At 42.9% G+C, this 15,300-nt stretch overlaps 2 protein-coding genes across 2 annotated transcripts in view; one reads left to right on the top strand and one right to left on the bottom strand.

Moving 5' to 3' along the window:
- Positions 1 to 236, bottom strand: part of LOC103599485 (glyoxylate reductase/hydroxypyruvate reductase-like) — a 38,354-nt gene extending 38,118 nt beyond the window's left edge. Inside the window, exon 1 of the mRNA XM_008583628.1 lies at positions 161 to 236. The gene's annotated coding sequence lies outside the window, so the exon portion shown is untranslated. The remainder of the gene's footprint in view (positions 1 to 160) is intronic.
- Positions 108 to 15,028, top strand: TXNL4A (thioredoxin-like 4A). Its single transcript, XM_008583632.1, has 3 exons — positions 108 to 288; positions 9,640 to 9,743; positions 14,702 to 15,028. Exons 1-3 carry the CDS (start codon positions 136 to 138, stop codon positions 14,871 to 14,873), a joined length of 429 nt encoding a protein of 142 aa, XP_008581854.1. The 5' UTR covers positions 108 to 135; the 3' UTR covers positions 14,874 to 15,028.
- The last annotated feature ends 272 nt before the right edge of the window (positions 15,029 to 15,300 follow it).

Below are 15,300 nucleotides of genomic sequence, written 5' to 3'. Positions count from 1 at the left end.
AGGAGCGGGGCGGGGGCGGAGGAGCGGGGCGGCGGGGTGGCGGCGAACCTGCACGGGGGCTCCGTGCGGTCGTCCGTGGCCCTCCCGGCTGAGCCGCCCCGGTGCGCGCTTCCCCGCAGGCTCCCGGAGCGCGCCATGTCGTACATGCTCCCACACCTACACAACGGCTGGCAGGTGGACCAGGCCATCCTGTCGGAGGAGGACCGCGTCGTCGTCATCCGGTTCGGGCACGACTGGGACCCCACCTGCATGAAGATGGACGAGGTCCTGTACAGCATAGCCGAGAAGGTACCGCCCGCCTCGTCGCGCGGAGGGTCCCGCCCGTTCGCGGGTGAGGTCGCGCTCTGCACTGCGCGGGGCCTGTCTCTGGGGCGTCTCCACATCCCGACGCGGGAGGAGGGCTTCCCCGCGCCCCCCATGAGTTGGTTATTTATGTCGACCGGGTGTTGCCAAACTTAGGGGCAGAGAACAAAGTGCGCTGAAGCTTACGCTAGTACCTTAGTTTAAAAGGATCTTTCTTTTTGATACCTTGTTTATTTGTTGTATTTATAAAGCAGAATTGTTATGTTGATAGCATAGTAGATCCTGTTCTTCTTTTGGTGGTGTTTTTTCCCCCATTATCCCATTATAGTCTTTGTAAGTCATGTGCTTTACAGCTTAGAATGGTTCAAACACAGAAAAACATCAGGAGAAAGCAGTTTGTCGGAACTAGTTTTACTAATTTTTAATGCTAACACGCTGGGTGGTCTGTGGCACTTGTACGCTGACAATAAAAGTGCAGTTGTAGGCAGTATTGTACAACCAGGATCCGGTTCTTTTTTTTATGACTTTCTTATGGCAGTTTTAGGATACTTTTATTTGCAATTGTAGCAATAAGGCAAAAGCCAAAAATATTAATACGTTAATAAAATGTTTACCATATTAGTATTCCGTAAGTAATTTGAAAGGTCTCATTTTAATGAAGAGCGAAAGTAATAGAAACATTGAAGCCGATTTTTCTTTCACAGATGCTAATATAGACTGGGTCAAAATGGTTCTTTTGAGTAAATAGTAACAGACGTAAGGATGTATCTTATATTTAGGAAAGGAAAAAAGTGTCCGACCTGCCGTTCGTTAATTTTTAGCCTCTCCTATTTAATGGACGAGGCAGAGTGATAGGGACTGTTCTTTTATATATTTTAGTTGTCGCAAGCATTTCTTGGAGTGTTACTAAAACGCATCTGTTGGTCTGGGGAGTGGTCCAGAAACAGCTTTTTAAAGAAGCCACCCAGGGTGGGCCACACTTCTGGAAACCCCTTAGTGGAGATCAGGGTTGGAGTGTAGTGCTTTGACTATCAGTCATTTCCCAGCCTCTTCCTCTTTGACGCCAAAACAGTGAGAACTTCAGGAGAGCAGCAGTTCTTGCTCATTCTGTGGGTCCGGCCAGCCAGCGGTCAGAGGTAACGAGTGAGGTAGTGCCAGGGGATCAGTTTGGCATTGCTTAAGCTGCAGTGGACAAGGGCAGATAGTGCTGAACTTCAGGGGAGAATGGACTTAAAACAACTTTCTGCTAAGCAGATCACTGCTGTGTTGACTTTGAAATAACTTGGGATAAGGGTTCTTCAGCCTTTCACTGTTCTACCTTGCAGGTAGGTGGTGGCATAAACATCAGGTGGTCAGATCCTGCTGCCCTGGGTCAAGACTAGGATGGCTAGAGATGTGAAGGCCTTTGGCTCTTCATGGCAGAGCAAAGCTAGGGAAAAGATTTTGTATGTGTTACTGTAAGTGTTTAGGGACTTTACCGGATTTCTTCTCTTCTTTTCTAACTCCTTTATGTAAGTTACAGACTGAGTCAGTGTTGTTACTATTGGACACACACTTCATTTGGTGTTGAATCTGTTGATAAGGACAGTTTATTTTTATTTATTTATTTATTTATTTTTAAAGATGACCGGTAAGGGGATCTTAACCCTTGACTTGGTGTTGTCAGCACCATGCTCACCCAGTGAGCTAATCGGCCATCCCTATATGGGATCCGAACCCGTAGCCTTGGTGTTATCAGCACCACACTCTCCCGAGTGAGCCACAGGCCTGCCCGATAAGGACAGTTTAATGGGGCTCACTTTTGAATATTTTTCTTCAGTCTGTTAATTTACTTTTTTTCTTTTGTTCAAAAATTTGGATTACTCTTTTAATAAGCTTTTAATTCTGTATTATAGTTATTAAAAATAGAAACTTGAAATGCCTTAAAAAACTATTAATGTGTTTTTTTTCTTAGTGTGAGGGCAAAATATGAATTATTAGTCCTGGCAGCCCTTTTTGGGAAAGCACAACAGGATTTTTGAAATTTAAGGTTTTAGGATAAAGAACAGTATGACTCTTATTTAAAAATCTCCCTCTGCAGAAATGACAATGGGGGATCTTCCTCATCTTGTTACAAGCCCTGTTTGGATTATCCAGCTGTTTTAAAGTGAGTGAAAGTTCCAAATGTTCAGGCTGGACTTGATTATACTGTTTCTCCTAAAATGTCTTTTATTGACTTGTAGCTCCTACAGTACCTACCCCACCTCACGCTGGATTAGTTTTGAGCTATATATTAAATGAAGAAAGTCTGGAAAAATAGAGATGTGCTTAAAGATTTTACAAATGCCTATCATTTGCTGTTAAAAAGTATGCGAGAATGTATTTGATAGAGTGATAATAAAAAATAGTTTTCTGTTCAGACATTGATTGAAGAGAACCTATTTTCATATATCTCTGAGCTGTTTTTACATTTTGCAGCAACATAGTTTGTCACAGTAATGCTCTGGGGTTCACTGTTAACCTAAATCCTGTGATGGGTAAGAATAAATGGGATGTTTAAAAGTTGTATGTAAAGCAGATATATTTATGGAACTTTTTAGGAAGGTATTAGGGGATCTGTTAGCATCACATTAAAGATTACAGAAAGTCCGTTGAACCAGTGGAAGTCCATACTCAGCCAGGTGAGTCTCGTGGGAACAGACAGAATGCATGTGTTTGGTGTTCTCTGATGCAAACACCCTTGTAGCCAGAGGCAGGGTATGAGGATAGTAGCGAGCTTGGTCGAGGGAGCAGATTTGGGGGTAGACTTACTAGCCACTTACTAGCTGTGTGATCTTTATGAACTTTTTTCTGTGCCTCATCCTGCTTATCTGTATGAAAGGGAATAGTGCCTGACTCATAGGGTTGTTGTGGGATTGAGGGCATTAGTGTGAAAGGTTTGTGGAGCACATCCTTTCACACAGCACATAGTGTATTCACTAATCATTAGCTTTTCTTTCATTACCTCTCTCTGAGTTACCGTGAGTAAAGCTAATCAGGGCAAGTATTAGTTTTAGAAAATAAAGTTATTACTAAGTTTTTTGATGGCTTTGAAATGAATTAACTAAAAATGTAAAAATAGATGCTTCAAAAATCTGTAGTGCCAATCGACTACCCAGAACATTTTTTCCAAAATTTTAGGTGGATTCTTAGCTGGTTAAAGAACTCCATACAGGGCCGAGCCCATGGCGCACTCGGGAGAGTGCGGCGCTGGGAGTGCAGCAGCGCTCCTGCCGCGGGTTCGGATCCTATGTAGGGATGACCGGTGCGCTCACAGCGCTCACTGGCTGAGCACGGTGCCGCAAAAAGAACTCCATACAAAGGTATGGAACAGAGGCTGGTGTCATGTGTCAGCTGTAGGCCACGTGTTTTGTAGAACTATTTAATTGTAACTTAGAGATAGATTTAGTGGTATGCAAAAGGACTGCTGAACCATTAACTCTGACTTGGCTGAAGAAAAGGCATGCATATGAAACGTGTAGGCAATAGGAAAAGATATTTACTGTTGTAGATGATTAAAAGAATATACATGTTAGAAAACAACTTGATAGGTTGAAGTTATAGGATGCAAATAAATGAAATTTGTGCACATGGTATTTGGTTTAAAAAAATATTCAAAAATCAGTTAAGATTGCTGCAAATGTAGTAAGCAAAATGTTATTTTAGGCATAGGCTTAGGCCTATATAAGGCTTATGCAAATAGATGAAATACCTTGCGTAAAATGGGAAAAGCACTTGAAAAAAGGGGAAGTTCCAGCGGTTAAGCTTCAAAGAAACACCTATTAAAACAGTTAACTATTGTTCTTTAGGCGTATCAAAGATTACAAGGCATTTAATGGTTGGCGTATTACCTGATGGGGTGAGAGTCAGTATAATGTTCAGGTAGGAATAAAACTGATACAAAGCAGTTTGGCATTATATGAAGAGCCTTAGAATAATCATGCCTTAGAGCCCATTAACTCTACCTCTTCAGTAGAGGGGGAAAAAACCCAAGTATACTTATTTTATGCGCAGTGAGAATAGCGAAATTGGAAGCAGTGATAGGAGAAAATGGTAATGAAAATAGTCTTTGGTTATTGAGCACTTTGGCCAGTCACATGCTGGGAAGTTGGTCATCTCCTGCAATCCTTAAGACAGCTCCCTGAGGTAGGTGTTGCAGATTAATTAATTAATTTGCCTGGGAAATGGGAGAACTGCAGTTTAAACTGGGAACATCCACTCCACTGGATGGAATGTTATTTTTTTTCTATGAGTTTTATTTAATAACACAGGGAAACATTTGTTATGATTTTAGGTAGAGAAAAAGAGTGTGTATGTTTTTCTCACAAGCAAAAATGTGAGTTTGGGGAAAGGGAAGTGTTTACTTTTCACGTTCAAACACTCATTTACTATTGATTTCATTTGACTGTCATATGTTTTTTATTTTTATTTTATTTTATTTTTTTGACCAGTAAGGGGATCGCAACCCTCGGCACGGTGTGGTGTGCACCACGCTCAGCCAGTGAGGGCACCGGCCATCCCTATATAGGATCCGAACCTGCATCCTTGGCGCTCCCAGCGCCTCACTCTCCCGAGTGAACCACGGGGCCGGCCCTGTCATATGTTTTTTAAAGTTATATAACTTGTTTAAAATAAAAATACAAGACTGATACAAAGCAATGGTTTTTCCATTGCATTTCTACATTTTCAAAATGAACATTTTTTAAATGGAGAAAAAATAGTGCACATCTAGCTGAATTTCATTGTGTATAAAAAAACACAAGAGTTTTAGTAACTGCAGATTCGTTAATGGATGCGAAATATTCAGGAGAAATAGCTCTACCGCATTCTGTATTTCAGCCACGTGAAGCACCACGGCAGAGTCTTTGCCGCCCGTGGTGTGAGCCACTTTGGCAGAGTAGAGCTCTTCCAGAGGAGAGAGACTGAGGGCTCCGGAGTTAAAGCTGGAGGAAAGCAGACTTGCCAAATGCTGCGTTAGCACTTTCTCTCATAACTACCCAAACTGGATGTGCCAGGTTTCAAGGAGCGACACTGCCTCCCAGTAAGAGGTTGGACTAGACCACCTGTGGAGGCAGGACCACTTGAACACAGGATGATATAATTAAGTCCATACTTGTTACATTTCCCTCTGTGTAACAGATGAAAAAAGAAAGGATTACTCAAGGCAGCATGAATGCCATGAGAGGCCCAAAGTGACTGCCTTTCAGCAACTCCCCTGTTAGGAAGAGAAAGCTGAATGTGACAGCCCTGATTCAAAGTTAGCTTCTCTTTTTTATTGTAAAGACAAGAAAATTTCACCAGAAAAATCAGTTGATTCAATCATCAAAGAAAGACATAAAAACAAAGGCAGTGTAAAACTAGTAATAGCAGTAAAATTAACAGTGTGACATTCCAGAATGCAATTTGTAAAAAGCTAAGTCCATCCACCAACAAACAGCTTGCCCTTAGCAAACATTTTCTTTTTTGACATTTTTCCCTATAGCAATTTCCTCAGCATATCTTAACAACAATTAGTAGGTTAAACAGTCAATAGTCCTTCGAGCTGGAATTGAACCAGCAACCTAAAATAGTCAAAGTACACAATCCCATCCCTAAACAGTGATTAGAATTAATTAGATGGGCTTTTGCTGAGTTATCTGTGGACTTTTGTCCCCTAACCAAGAGCTTTAGCTCCATTCATGTATTTACCTAAAAATCCTATTCTAAGATCAAAGGAGAATCGAGATTTCTAACCTAGTACACATACTGTTCAGAAACACATTTTTTTTTTCCTTTTTGTCTTTTTTTCGTGACCGGTAACGGAATTGCAACCCTCGGTGTCGCGCCCGCACCACGCTCAACCAGTGAGCGGACCGGTCTCTATATGGGATCTGAACCCTCGGCAGGAGCACCGCCGCGCTCCCAAGTGCTGCACTCTACCGAGTGTGCCACCGGGCCGGCCCAGAAACACATTTTTTAATGATGGTGATATGTTCCTTGAGTTTTGAAATACCTGTTTATTGTTAAAGTTCATTCATTCAATAAATATTTACCTAGTGCCTGCTGTATGTCAGACACTGTTTGGTTCTGTGGACATATGAGCAGAGATGACAGACATTATCCCTACCCTTGTGAGGCTTCCAATTAATAACTTACATAGCAAGGAAGAAGAAAATTAAGTACTGTGGTGTCACTTGTTGTGGTTTATTTTACTGGATGACCCACAATTTTCTTACACATTGTTGAAGAAAGGGGGGAATATGACCCTTTTGAAAAGTCTTACAATAAAACCAGCATTTACAGTGTGAAAATTGCATGAAATCATTGTGTTAGGATAGTTGAATGTCCTCATTTACAGAATGAGGATAGATGAGATATTTTAATCACTTTTAAGAGGAAGTGGCTTCTCATGTCAATTTTTGCTTTAACTTGGGAGATTAGGGGTTCTAGGAACCAGTTTGTTAAAAATTCACATTGAACCTGGGCTTTCATTGAATTGGCATTTAATGCTTTAGGAAGCAGAATTTTTTCTTGTGTTTGGTTATTCTATAATGTTAATGTTTATCATTTTTAGTGTGAAGTAATAGAAGATAGTATCTCTGCTTATTGAAATTTAGATGCAGGCAGAACCTTAAATTTTGGCCTGTTAACTTTTGCCAGGAAATCACAGAACTGTTCTGCTGAAAAATATGTGGCTGCTTTTACATAGTCCCCATGATCAAGAGTACTCTCCATGACTGTGAAAATAACACTTCCAGCAAAGGCTCTTGGACGTTTGCTCAGCTGATGCTACTCGCACTCACCTCTTTCTGTCGCGCAGATGCCATTTCTTATGTCACCAGTAGAAGAGGGGAGTGGGTGGCCAGGAGAGACACACCACCTCCTGCTTCAGTGCCTGCCTCCTTTGGCCCCTTCCCTCTCTGTGTGGGAACCAGGCCTCCCACGAGGATTGTCCACACTTAACGCCTTTGTTCTTCAGACCTCCACTATCACAGTGACCTTCCAGGAGTGAGTCACAGGCACTTTTCAATCCTTGTCTGACTTGACCTTTCTCTGGCGCTAAATACAGCTTGTGCCCTGGAGTCTCCTGTCTTGGTTTCTCAGTGTGCCGGTGTCTCCCCCAGCCTTCCCTTTTGTGCCCTTGGCTCTGCAGTGGGTTCTGCGCTGACTCCAAAGCCTCTCCTGGCATCTTTGCGTCACTGCTGGAGGCAGGTGGCAGCGCTGAGGCAGCTCTCTCCAGCCCGGACTCCTGTGCTCAGCTCCAATCCATGCCACACACCACCTATAGGAACTTTCCTCTGGATGTTCTAGTTCTCTCAAATTTACTATGTACAAAACTGAACTCTTCAACTCTTCTTTACGTAGAGATAAACAGATAGCCCGATTCCTTAAGTGCAAAAGGCCCTGTGTGGTCTGGTCTTGCCTGCATTTCCAGCCTCACCTTCTCCCAGCTCTGCTTCCAGGTGCTGGATCTAGGACTTGGCCACTCCCATTTGTATCTTCCTCTTTACACATGGAATGCTCTTAGCTGATAAATTCCCCGCCCTCCCATGGCCTCTGCCTCTGCCTCTTTTGGGCAGGCTGATTCCTTTCAGACCCAGGCAGTCTCCTCTAGAGGTTGGGCCTCACAGCCAGATGTGGGCTGAATCTCAGCACTGCCACCTCCTCCCCCATGTGGCTTGGCACCTCAGGACCCTTCCAGACCTGAATTCCATCATATGTAAAACATCAGCAAAGTCACTATTTAGGGGTGTTGGAAGAATTAGAACTCATGAGCGAGGGGTGCCTTGCACACAGTGGTTTCTCACATGTTCCTTGAACCAGTCTGGGGAGGTAAGAGGACATTCAGGTTTTTGTCTGTGTGAGCTGGACAGGATGGTTTGCTGCTGTTAGAATTCAGACGGCGTTAGATGGAGTGCACCAGATGGAGTTTGCAGGCAAAAGGAGAAACGTCTTTGTGTCTTTAAACTAGTTGTATTTATTCAGTTGCCCTCTATTAAATGCCCACAAATTTAAGTGGTTTTGTTATTTAATATTTTTTACATATAAGAAAAGGATGATTAAAATTCATTGTGATCTTTTTTCTAACATGCACAATTTATAACCCTGTGTCCTTTATTTTTAGAATAATTTAATATTTGCATGTTGATTCCATAAGTTAATATTTAATGTAATTTTTATTGGTATTTATGTATGTCTGTCCCTTGGCAAGGCATTGTAGGGATAAAAAATGAAATATGACCTCTACTTTTCTAATGCCTGTGGCTATTTTGTCTTCACTTCTGTAGTGAGGTATTTTGCATAGATAATATTTAAAAGGAGCCTTTAAAATGCCATATCCTCCATACCAGAGATCCTATTTTAGGAAATTATCGTCAGGAAATAATGAAGTATGTACACAGATTTAAAGGTAAAAATGTTTACAGGCAAATAATTGATATTAATGAAAAATCTGAGTTATTTATATTCATGAAGAATCAGGGAAAAAGTAGCAGAAGGTAAAATGCTGGCAGAGCCATTTGATGAAGTATGCAGCCATAAAAATTGGGTTTTTGGAAAGTAGATACTTCAAGAAGGTGATTAAAGCTGGATAATTAAAGCTGGATACAAAATATTGTAGTATGAACACTTCAAGAAGGTGATTAAGCTGGATAATTAAAGCTGGATACAAAATATTGTAGTATGAACACATTTTGTTAAAACAGTATAAACAGAATTTTTAATATACCCAGGAAAAAAGATGGGAAAGAATGTAGCAGAAATATTAATAGCAGTTACCTCTGGGTTTTGGAATTGGAGGTGACTTTATTTTATTTATTTTTTTGGTTTTTCTAAATGTTTTCTGATGAACTTGCAGTTAAAGAAAAAATTACAGAAAAAATAAAATTTGTTAAATACGGTAGCATTTGGGTACTGTTTGTTAGTATTTGTGAGTGTTCATACCTAAGTAATTGGGAGGAAATGGGTGGTTGAATTGTTTTAGAGCAATTATTTGATGCTGTCATTAAGTGTTTGCAAAAGTTTGTGTAGAGTATTACTAGATCAGCATGAATAACATGTCTGTGGACATTTTCTGTAGGACCTTCGTAACTTGTTGCTTGAGTAAGGATTAGCTAGTTCCTAAACTGTTCCAAGAAATGGTAAAGTTGGGGTGTCAGCAGCCAAATGGCCAGGGTCCTGAGGGTTTCTTTAGTTAGCTCTACTGGGCTCTACTGGGAAAAAGTTTGAAAATTGTCATTTTATGCACAGATTCTTTTTTGTTTTGTTTTTTAATGTGTTTTTATTGAACGAAAGCCAAGTTGATCTGTTATTTATTTTTTTAATCTCCTTTACTTTTAGGTTAAAAATTTTGCAGTTATTTATCTTGTAGATATCACAGAAGTACCTGACTTCAACAAGATGTATGAGTTGTACGACCCATGTACAGTCATGTTTTTCTTCAGGTATGCTTGTTCTGTTAAAGTTGTTATTCAAGTGGAATATTGTTGGTCTACAATTTTAATGTAGTCAAGATATCTTTAGATTATTTTCTTTAGAGGGAATAAATCTGAATCTTTTAAATAATTTTTGAAGTAACAATTCTGGTTTTAGCATTTACTCATAAACAAGTTACCCCTTTGAAAAAACTTTGCCCAGAAATGTAGATGAATTATAATTAAATGGAAGACATTCATATTGACATTTAAGATACCTTTAAATAGGGCCGGCCCGGTGGCGCACTGGATGGTGCGCCGCTTGGGAAGCGCGGCGGCGCTCCCGTCCGAGGGTTCGGATCCCAAATACAGACCGGCTCCCGCTCGCTGGCTGAGCGAGGCGCGGGAGCAACACCGAGGCTTGCGATCCCGTTGCCGGTCCCCGGTCCGGTTCGGGGGCAACACTGAGGGTTGCGATCCGTTGCCGGACACGGAAAAAAAGACAAAAGACAAGATACCTTTAAATATAATCTGTTGATGAAAAATATCTTTATAATAACCCATTTATTAAATATGATAAATATGATACCAGTGATTTTCAAGTAGTGTCCTTGGGTGATACCTAAAAGGAAAACCTGAACTTGAATCTTGCTTATAAGCACAAGATTACTTTATCAGCTCAAAAGTCTGTTGTGGAGATTTAATTTGGAAAGAAATCACCATTTGATGTTGTTTTTGCTTGTCAACATCTCTTACTGTAGTCACTACAACAGCTGGTAAGAAGCAGAGTGAGCATTAGGCCATACTGTGAAAATAGAACTGTCTTAATTAGTAAGGAGGGTCTGCGTGGTTGGACAGGGTGTGTGTTAGTTTTGTATTCTGTGTTAGCACCCGTATATGAGCTCACAGTCCTGCAGGCAAGACATCCAGGCAGGATCAGCTAGGTTCTCTGTTCAGGGTCTCACAAGGCCAAAATCATGGGCCGGGCGCTCATCTGGAGAGTCAGGGAAGACTCCTCTTGGGCTCATTCATGGTGCTGGTCAAATCCAGGGCTGGTAGTTGCAGGTCTGAGGTCTCTGTTTCCCTGCTTCTATCAGCTGGGGCCACTGCCTGCTTTAGAGGCCCCACCTTCAAGCCCAGCACCGCACATGGGGTCTTTTTCACACGGCCTTGCTCACTTCCAGCTCCACCTGAGAAGACACCTGAGCTTTTAGAGAGTTCATGTGATTAGACTCACTCAAATAATCCAGGATAATCTCATTTTATTTTTCAAATTTATTTATTTATTTATTTATTTATTCTTTTTTTTTTTTTTTTTGTCTTTTTCCGTGTCCGGCAACGGATCGCAACCCTCAGTGTCGCCCCCGTACCGGACCGGGACCGGCAACGGGATTGCGACCCTCGGTGTTGCTCCCGCGCCTCGCTCAGCCAGTGAGCGGGAACCGGTCTGTATGTGGGATCCGAACCCTAAGGCGGGAGCGCCGCCACGCTTCCCAAGCGGCGCACTATCCAGTGCGCCACCGGGCCGGCCCCAAATTTTTTTGTCTTTTTTCCGTGTCCGGCAACGGATTGCAACCCTCAGTGTTGCCCCCGTACCGGGCCGGGGACCGGCAACGGGATTGCAACCCTCAGCGTCGCCCCCATGCCTCGCTCAGCCAGTGAGCGGGAACCGGTCTGTATGTGGGATCCGAACCCTAAGGCGGGAGCGCCGCCACGCTTCCCAAGCGGCGCACTATCCAGTGCGCCACCGGGCCGGCCCCAAATTTATTTATTTTTAAACTGACATATAAAATTACTTGTGTTAGTGTGAGCCCATGGCTCACATGGGAGAGTGTGGTGCTGATAACACCAAGGCCATGGGTTTGGATCCCCTTACTGATCATCTTTAAAAGAAAAAAAAATTATCTGTATTTATCATGTGTAACATGATGTTTTGAACTACGTATACATTGTGGAATGGTTAAATCTAGGTAAGTAATACATTACCTCATGTATTGTGATTTTTGTGGTGGGAACATTTAATATTCACTCTATTTGCATTTTTTAAGAATATATCACCATTAACTGTAGTCACCTTGCTATACAATGGACCTCTTGAACTGATTCCTCCTATCTGACTGTAAATATGTATTCTTTGACCAACATCTCCCCAACCCCCTCTCCCCGCTAACCACCCAGCCTCTAGTAACCACCATTCTACTCTTTACTTCTGTGAGATCAGCTTTTTGAGATTCCAAATGAGTGAGATCATGTGGTGTTTGTCTTTCTGTGTCTGGCTTATTCATTCCACTTAACATAAAGTCTTTGCATTCACCCATGTTGTCGCAAATGGCAGGATTTCCTTCTTTATTGTGGCTGGATAGTATTCCATTGTGTGCATACACCACATTTTCTTCATCCGTTCCTCCACATTCTCCTTGTTTTAAAGTCAGCTGATTAGGAACCTTAGTCACATCTGTGAAATTCCCTCTCACTGGTGTGTATCAGAACCGTAGGCATAAAGTCTCATCATATTAACAGTCTGAGGATTAGGGGAGGAAATCTTGGGGGCACATTTTAGCATTTTGCCTACTGCAGTCTGCCCTCTGGCTCCTGAAGGTTTACATCCCGCTCGTAGCAGGATATGCTCCTCACAATTCCTGGAGATCATCTAAATCAGGTGTGGATGAGGTTCTGCAGGAAGATTCACACACACAGCTTCTGGGGTCCACTCCTCTTTGCCTGTGAACCTGTGAGACAGACAAGTGAGGCCCACCACCCCCAACACAGCGTGGCAGGTGTAGGAAGTGCCTGCTTCAGAAAGGGGGACATGGGAGGAAATAGGGAGACTCTGATGCAGAGACATGAACTCGTGATGCCTCAGGCCTGGGGTCATCCTCTTGGCTCCACACCCTGCCCTCTGGGAGGGGTTCTGCCCCAGATTTTCCTTTTTCATGAAAGGTGTTTGCAGCTGGGTAGTAGATCAGCCTCCTCCTACCTGGTCCTTTCTGTCCCTTGCAGTCCAAATGGCACTATTTCTGGGTGTTGGGGGATGCCCTCCACCAGAAACAATGAGGGGGCGCCCTCAGGCTTCCCGGGGCCTGATGACTGGGAAGACCCAGGAGGCACACCCTTCATCCCTTGTGCCCAAGTACTCTGACCTTTTGACCTCTCCTAGTTTTCTGCAAAAGGTCTAATGGTCATATCCTTGTGTTTTTCTCTGTGCTGCATGTTCAGCAGCCGTTTCTGAATTTCAGCATCTTTTGCCACCAGGAGAGGCTGAGAATCTATTCCTTTTAGCAGTGCATGTACCAGTTTGTCTCTCTCTACTCGTTTTACTGTGAGCAGCAGAAAGAAATCAGGCAGCATCTACCGGACCTCGCCCAGAAATTTCCTATGCTCAGTGTCCACGTTCGTTGCTTACAAGTTCTGCTTTTTTCATAACTGCGGGTCACAATGTCCCTGTCATTCTGCCACCGTGTAACAAGGACCCGCCTTCCTCTGTGTCTCAGGAACAACTTCCTTGCTTTCTTCTGAGCCCTCACTGGCAGCGATTTAGAGCCCATATTTCTGCTCGATCTGTTCAGGGCTGTCTAGGCCTTTTCTTTCATGCTCCTCAAAATTCTTCCAGCGGGAGCAGGGAGGGACATCCTGGGGCTGTGCCTCCCACAGCGTGTGGTGAAGCCACCGTGGGGCTGGGGCTGCAGCTGGAGGCTGCATGGCCCAGCATTGGGGTGGTGGCAGTGTGTGTTCTGTGTATTTTGATATTTTTAGGACCGATGCTGTGCTCAGAAAAGGAGGCAAAATCTCCTTTTACTGTTTCTGTGACCCAGAATACTAACACAAGTATTAGTACTTCATTAATTTATGCACCAAATATATATAATGAGCCCCCACCAGGTTTTATTTTATGGTCTGGTGTGGGGATATAACAGCAGACAAGATAGGTTCCTGCTCTCACGGAACTTCGTCTGATAGAAGAAACAGCTGAGTACATCAGCGAACAGAAGCAGGGAAGAACTGGGGACAGGTGTTTACAGACATTAACGCTGAGGAGGCGTGTCTGAATGAGACAGGGCTGCGGGGGTGTTCAAGAACAGACATGCTCAGTGCATTCCCGCAGAGCAGAGGCCTGAGCACACTGGGCATGGGGACCTGCAGGAGGGAGGGATGACTTGTACGTGGCTGGTGAGAGGGTGAAGAGGGGAGGGCCTGGGTCCCGGGATTCCTGGGCCAGTATGAGGACTTGGAATGCCATCCTGGAAGTGAATGTGTGAAGCAAAAGAGGAATATCAGATTTGTCTTTTGGCTCGCTCTGGTTGCGAGGAGGCCAAATGAGAGACCTCACAGTGAGCACTTCCCATGGTAGAGAGGGTCGAGCCAAATGTGTGATCTTGTGGAACTGAAAAGTTAAATTAGTAAAAATTGATCTTCAACAAAGCAGGAAAAATTCATGCAAGTACAACAAAAGGTTAACCTTTATTTTCGTAAAGTGCACATATAAATTTATAGGAAAAAATATAACATCTCAAAAAGTAAGTATGTAAAGAATTATCTACTTCCCTATTCATAGAAATGCAAAATGTCATTTTCATTTCACAGTTGTAGCGCTTTTAATAAAATTTATGGTAAGTGCTCATAAGAACACTGTGAAAAACTTACACAGTGCTTTTTTCAGGTAAACTGATACAACCCACTGGAAAACAATTTGTCTTTCCAAGTGACTAAAACTGTCCTTTGACCCTTTAATGACCCTTTAGGAAATATTATATGTCCTAAGGAAATACAGAAAACTTGGTGGACAGTGAGTGCACTGCAGTTTTTAAAAATAGCATTTAGGTTGTTTCCAGCTTTCTCCTGAGTCATAGTACAGTCTGTTGATTGTACGTGCCCTTGCCTTAAATGATGTTAACAAGAGGTTGCAACAATGGGAAGATTACGGCATTTTTTCCATAGAATTCTTTTTTACAAACATTTTCAGGAGCGTTGATGCCCTTTTCTCTTTGCAGGAACAAGCACATCATGATTGACCTGGGCACTGGCAATAACAACAAGATTAACTGGGCCATGGAAGACAAGCAGGAGATGGTGGACATAATAGAGACTGTGTATCGCGGAGCCCGCAAGGGCCGTGGCCTGGTCGTGTCCCCCAAGGACTACTCCACGAAGTACAGATACTGAGCCGCGTGGTGCATGCTGTGGAGCTGTTTTCATTTGGGGATGCTTCATACTGTTAAAGCCTTTGGAAAAGTACACGAAGCTCAAGGCTGGAGGACCCTTGAGAGGAGGCTTGCAGCCTCAACCAGATGAAATAAACAAGTTCACAGTAGTGGGAACAGCCTTAACTGTGTTCTTAAGACACTGGATGTATAGGTTACTGATTGCAGTGGTCGAAGGTAACTCTCATCTTTATCCTTGGAGTGAAGTTAAGGTGTTTATCCTCTGAGGCTGTTGTATTTTGCGTACTTGATGAGTTTGCTAGGTTTGCCATAACAGAGTACCACAAACTGAGTGGCTTTGACAACAGACATTTATTGTCTCACGATTCTGGAGGTGGGAAGTCTGAGATCAGAGTGTCGGCAGGGTTGGTTCTCTCTAAGGTTGTGAG

The sequence above is a fragment of the Galeopterus variegatus genome, unplaced genomic scaffold (genome assembly GCF_000696425.1).
Source record: "Galeopterus variegatus unplaced genomic scaffold, G_variegatus-3.0.2 Scaffold2985, whole genome shotgun sequence".
Classification (NCBI taxonomy): Eukaryota; Metazoa; Chordata; class Mammalia; order Dermoptera; family Cynocephalidae; genus Galeopterus; species Galeopterus variegatus.
Note: the sequence above shows the minus strand (reverse complement) of the source record. Positions and strands in the feature narration are given on the sequence as shown.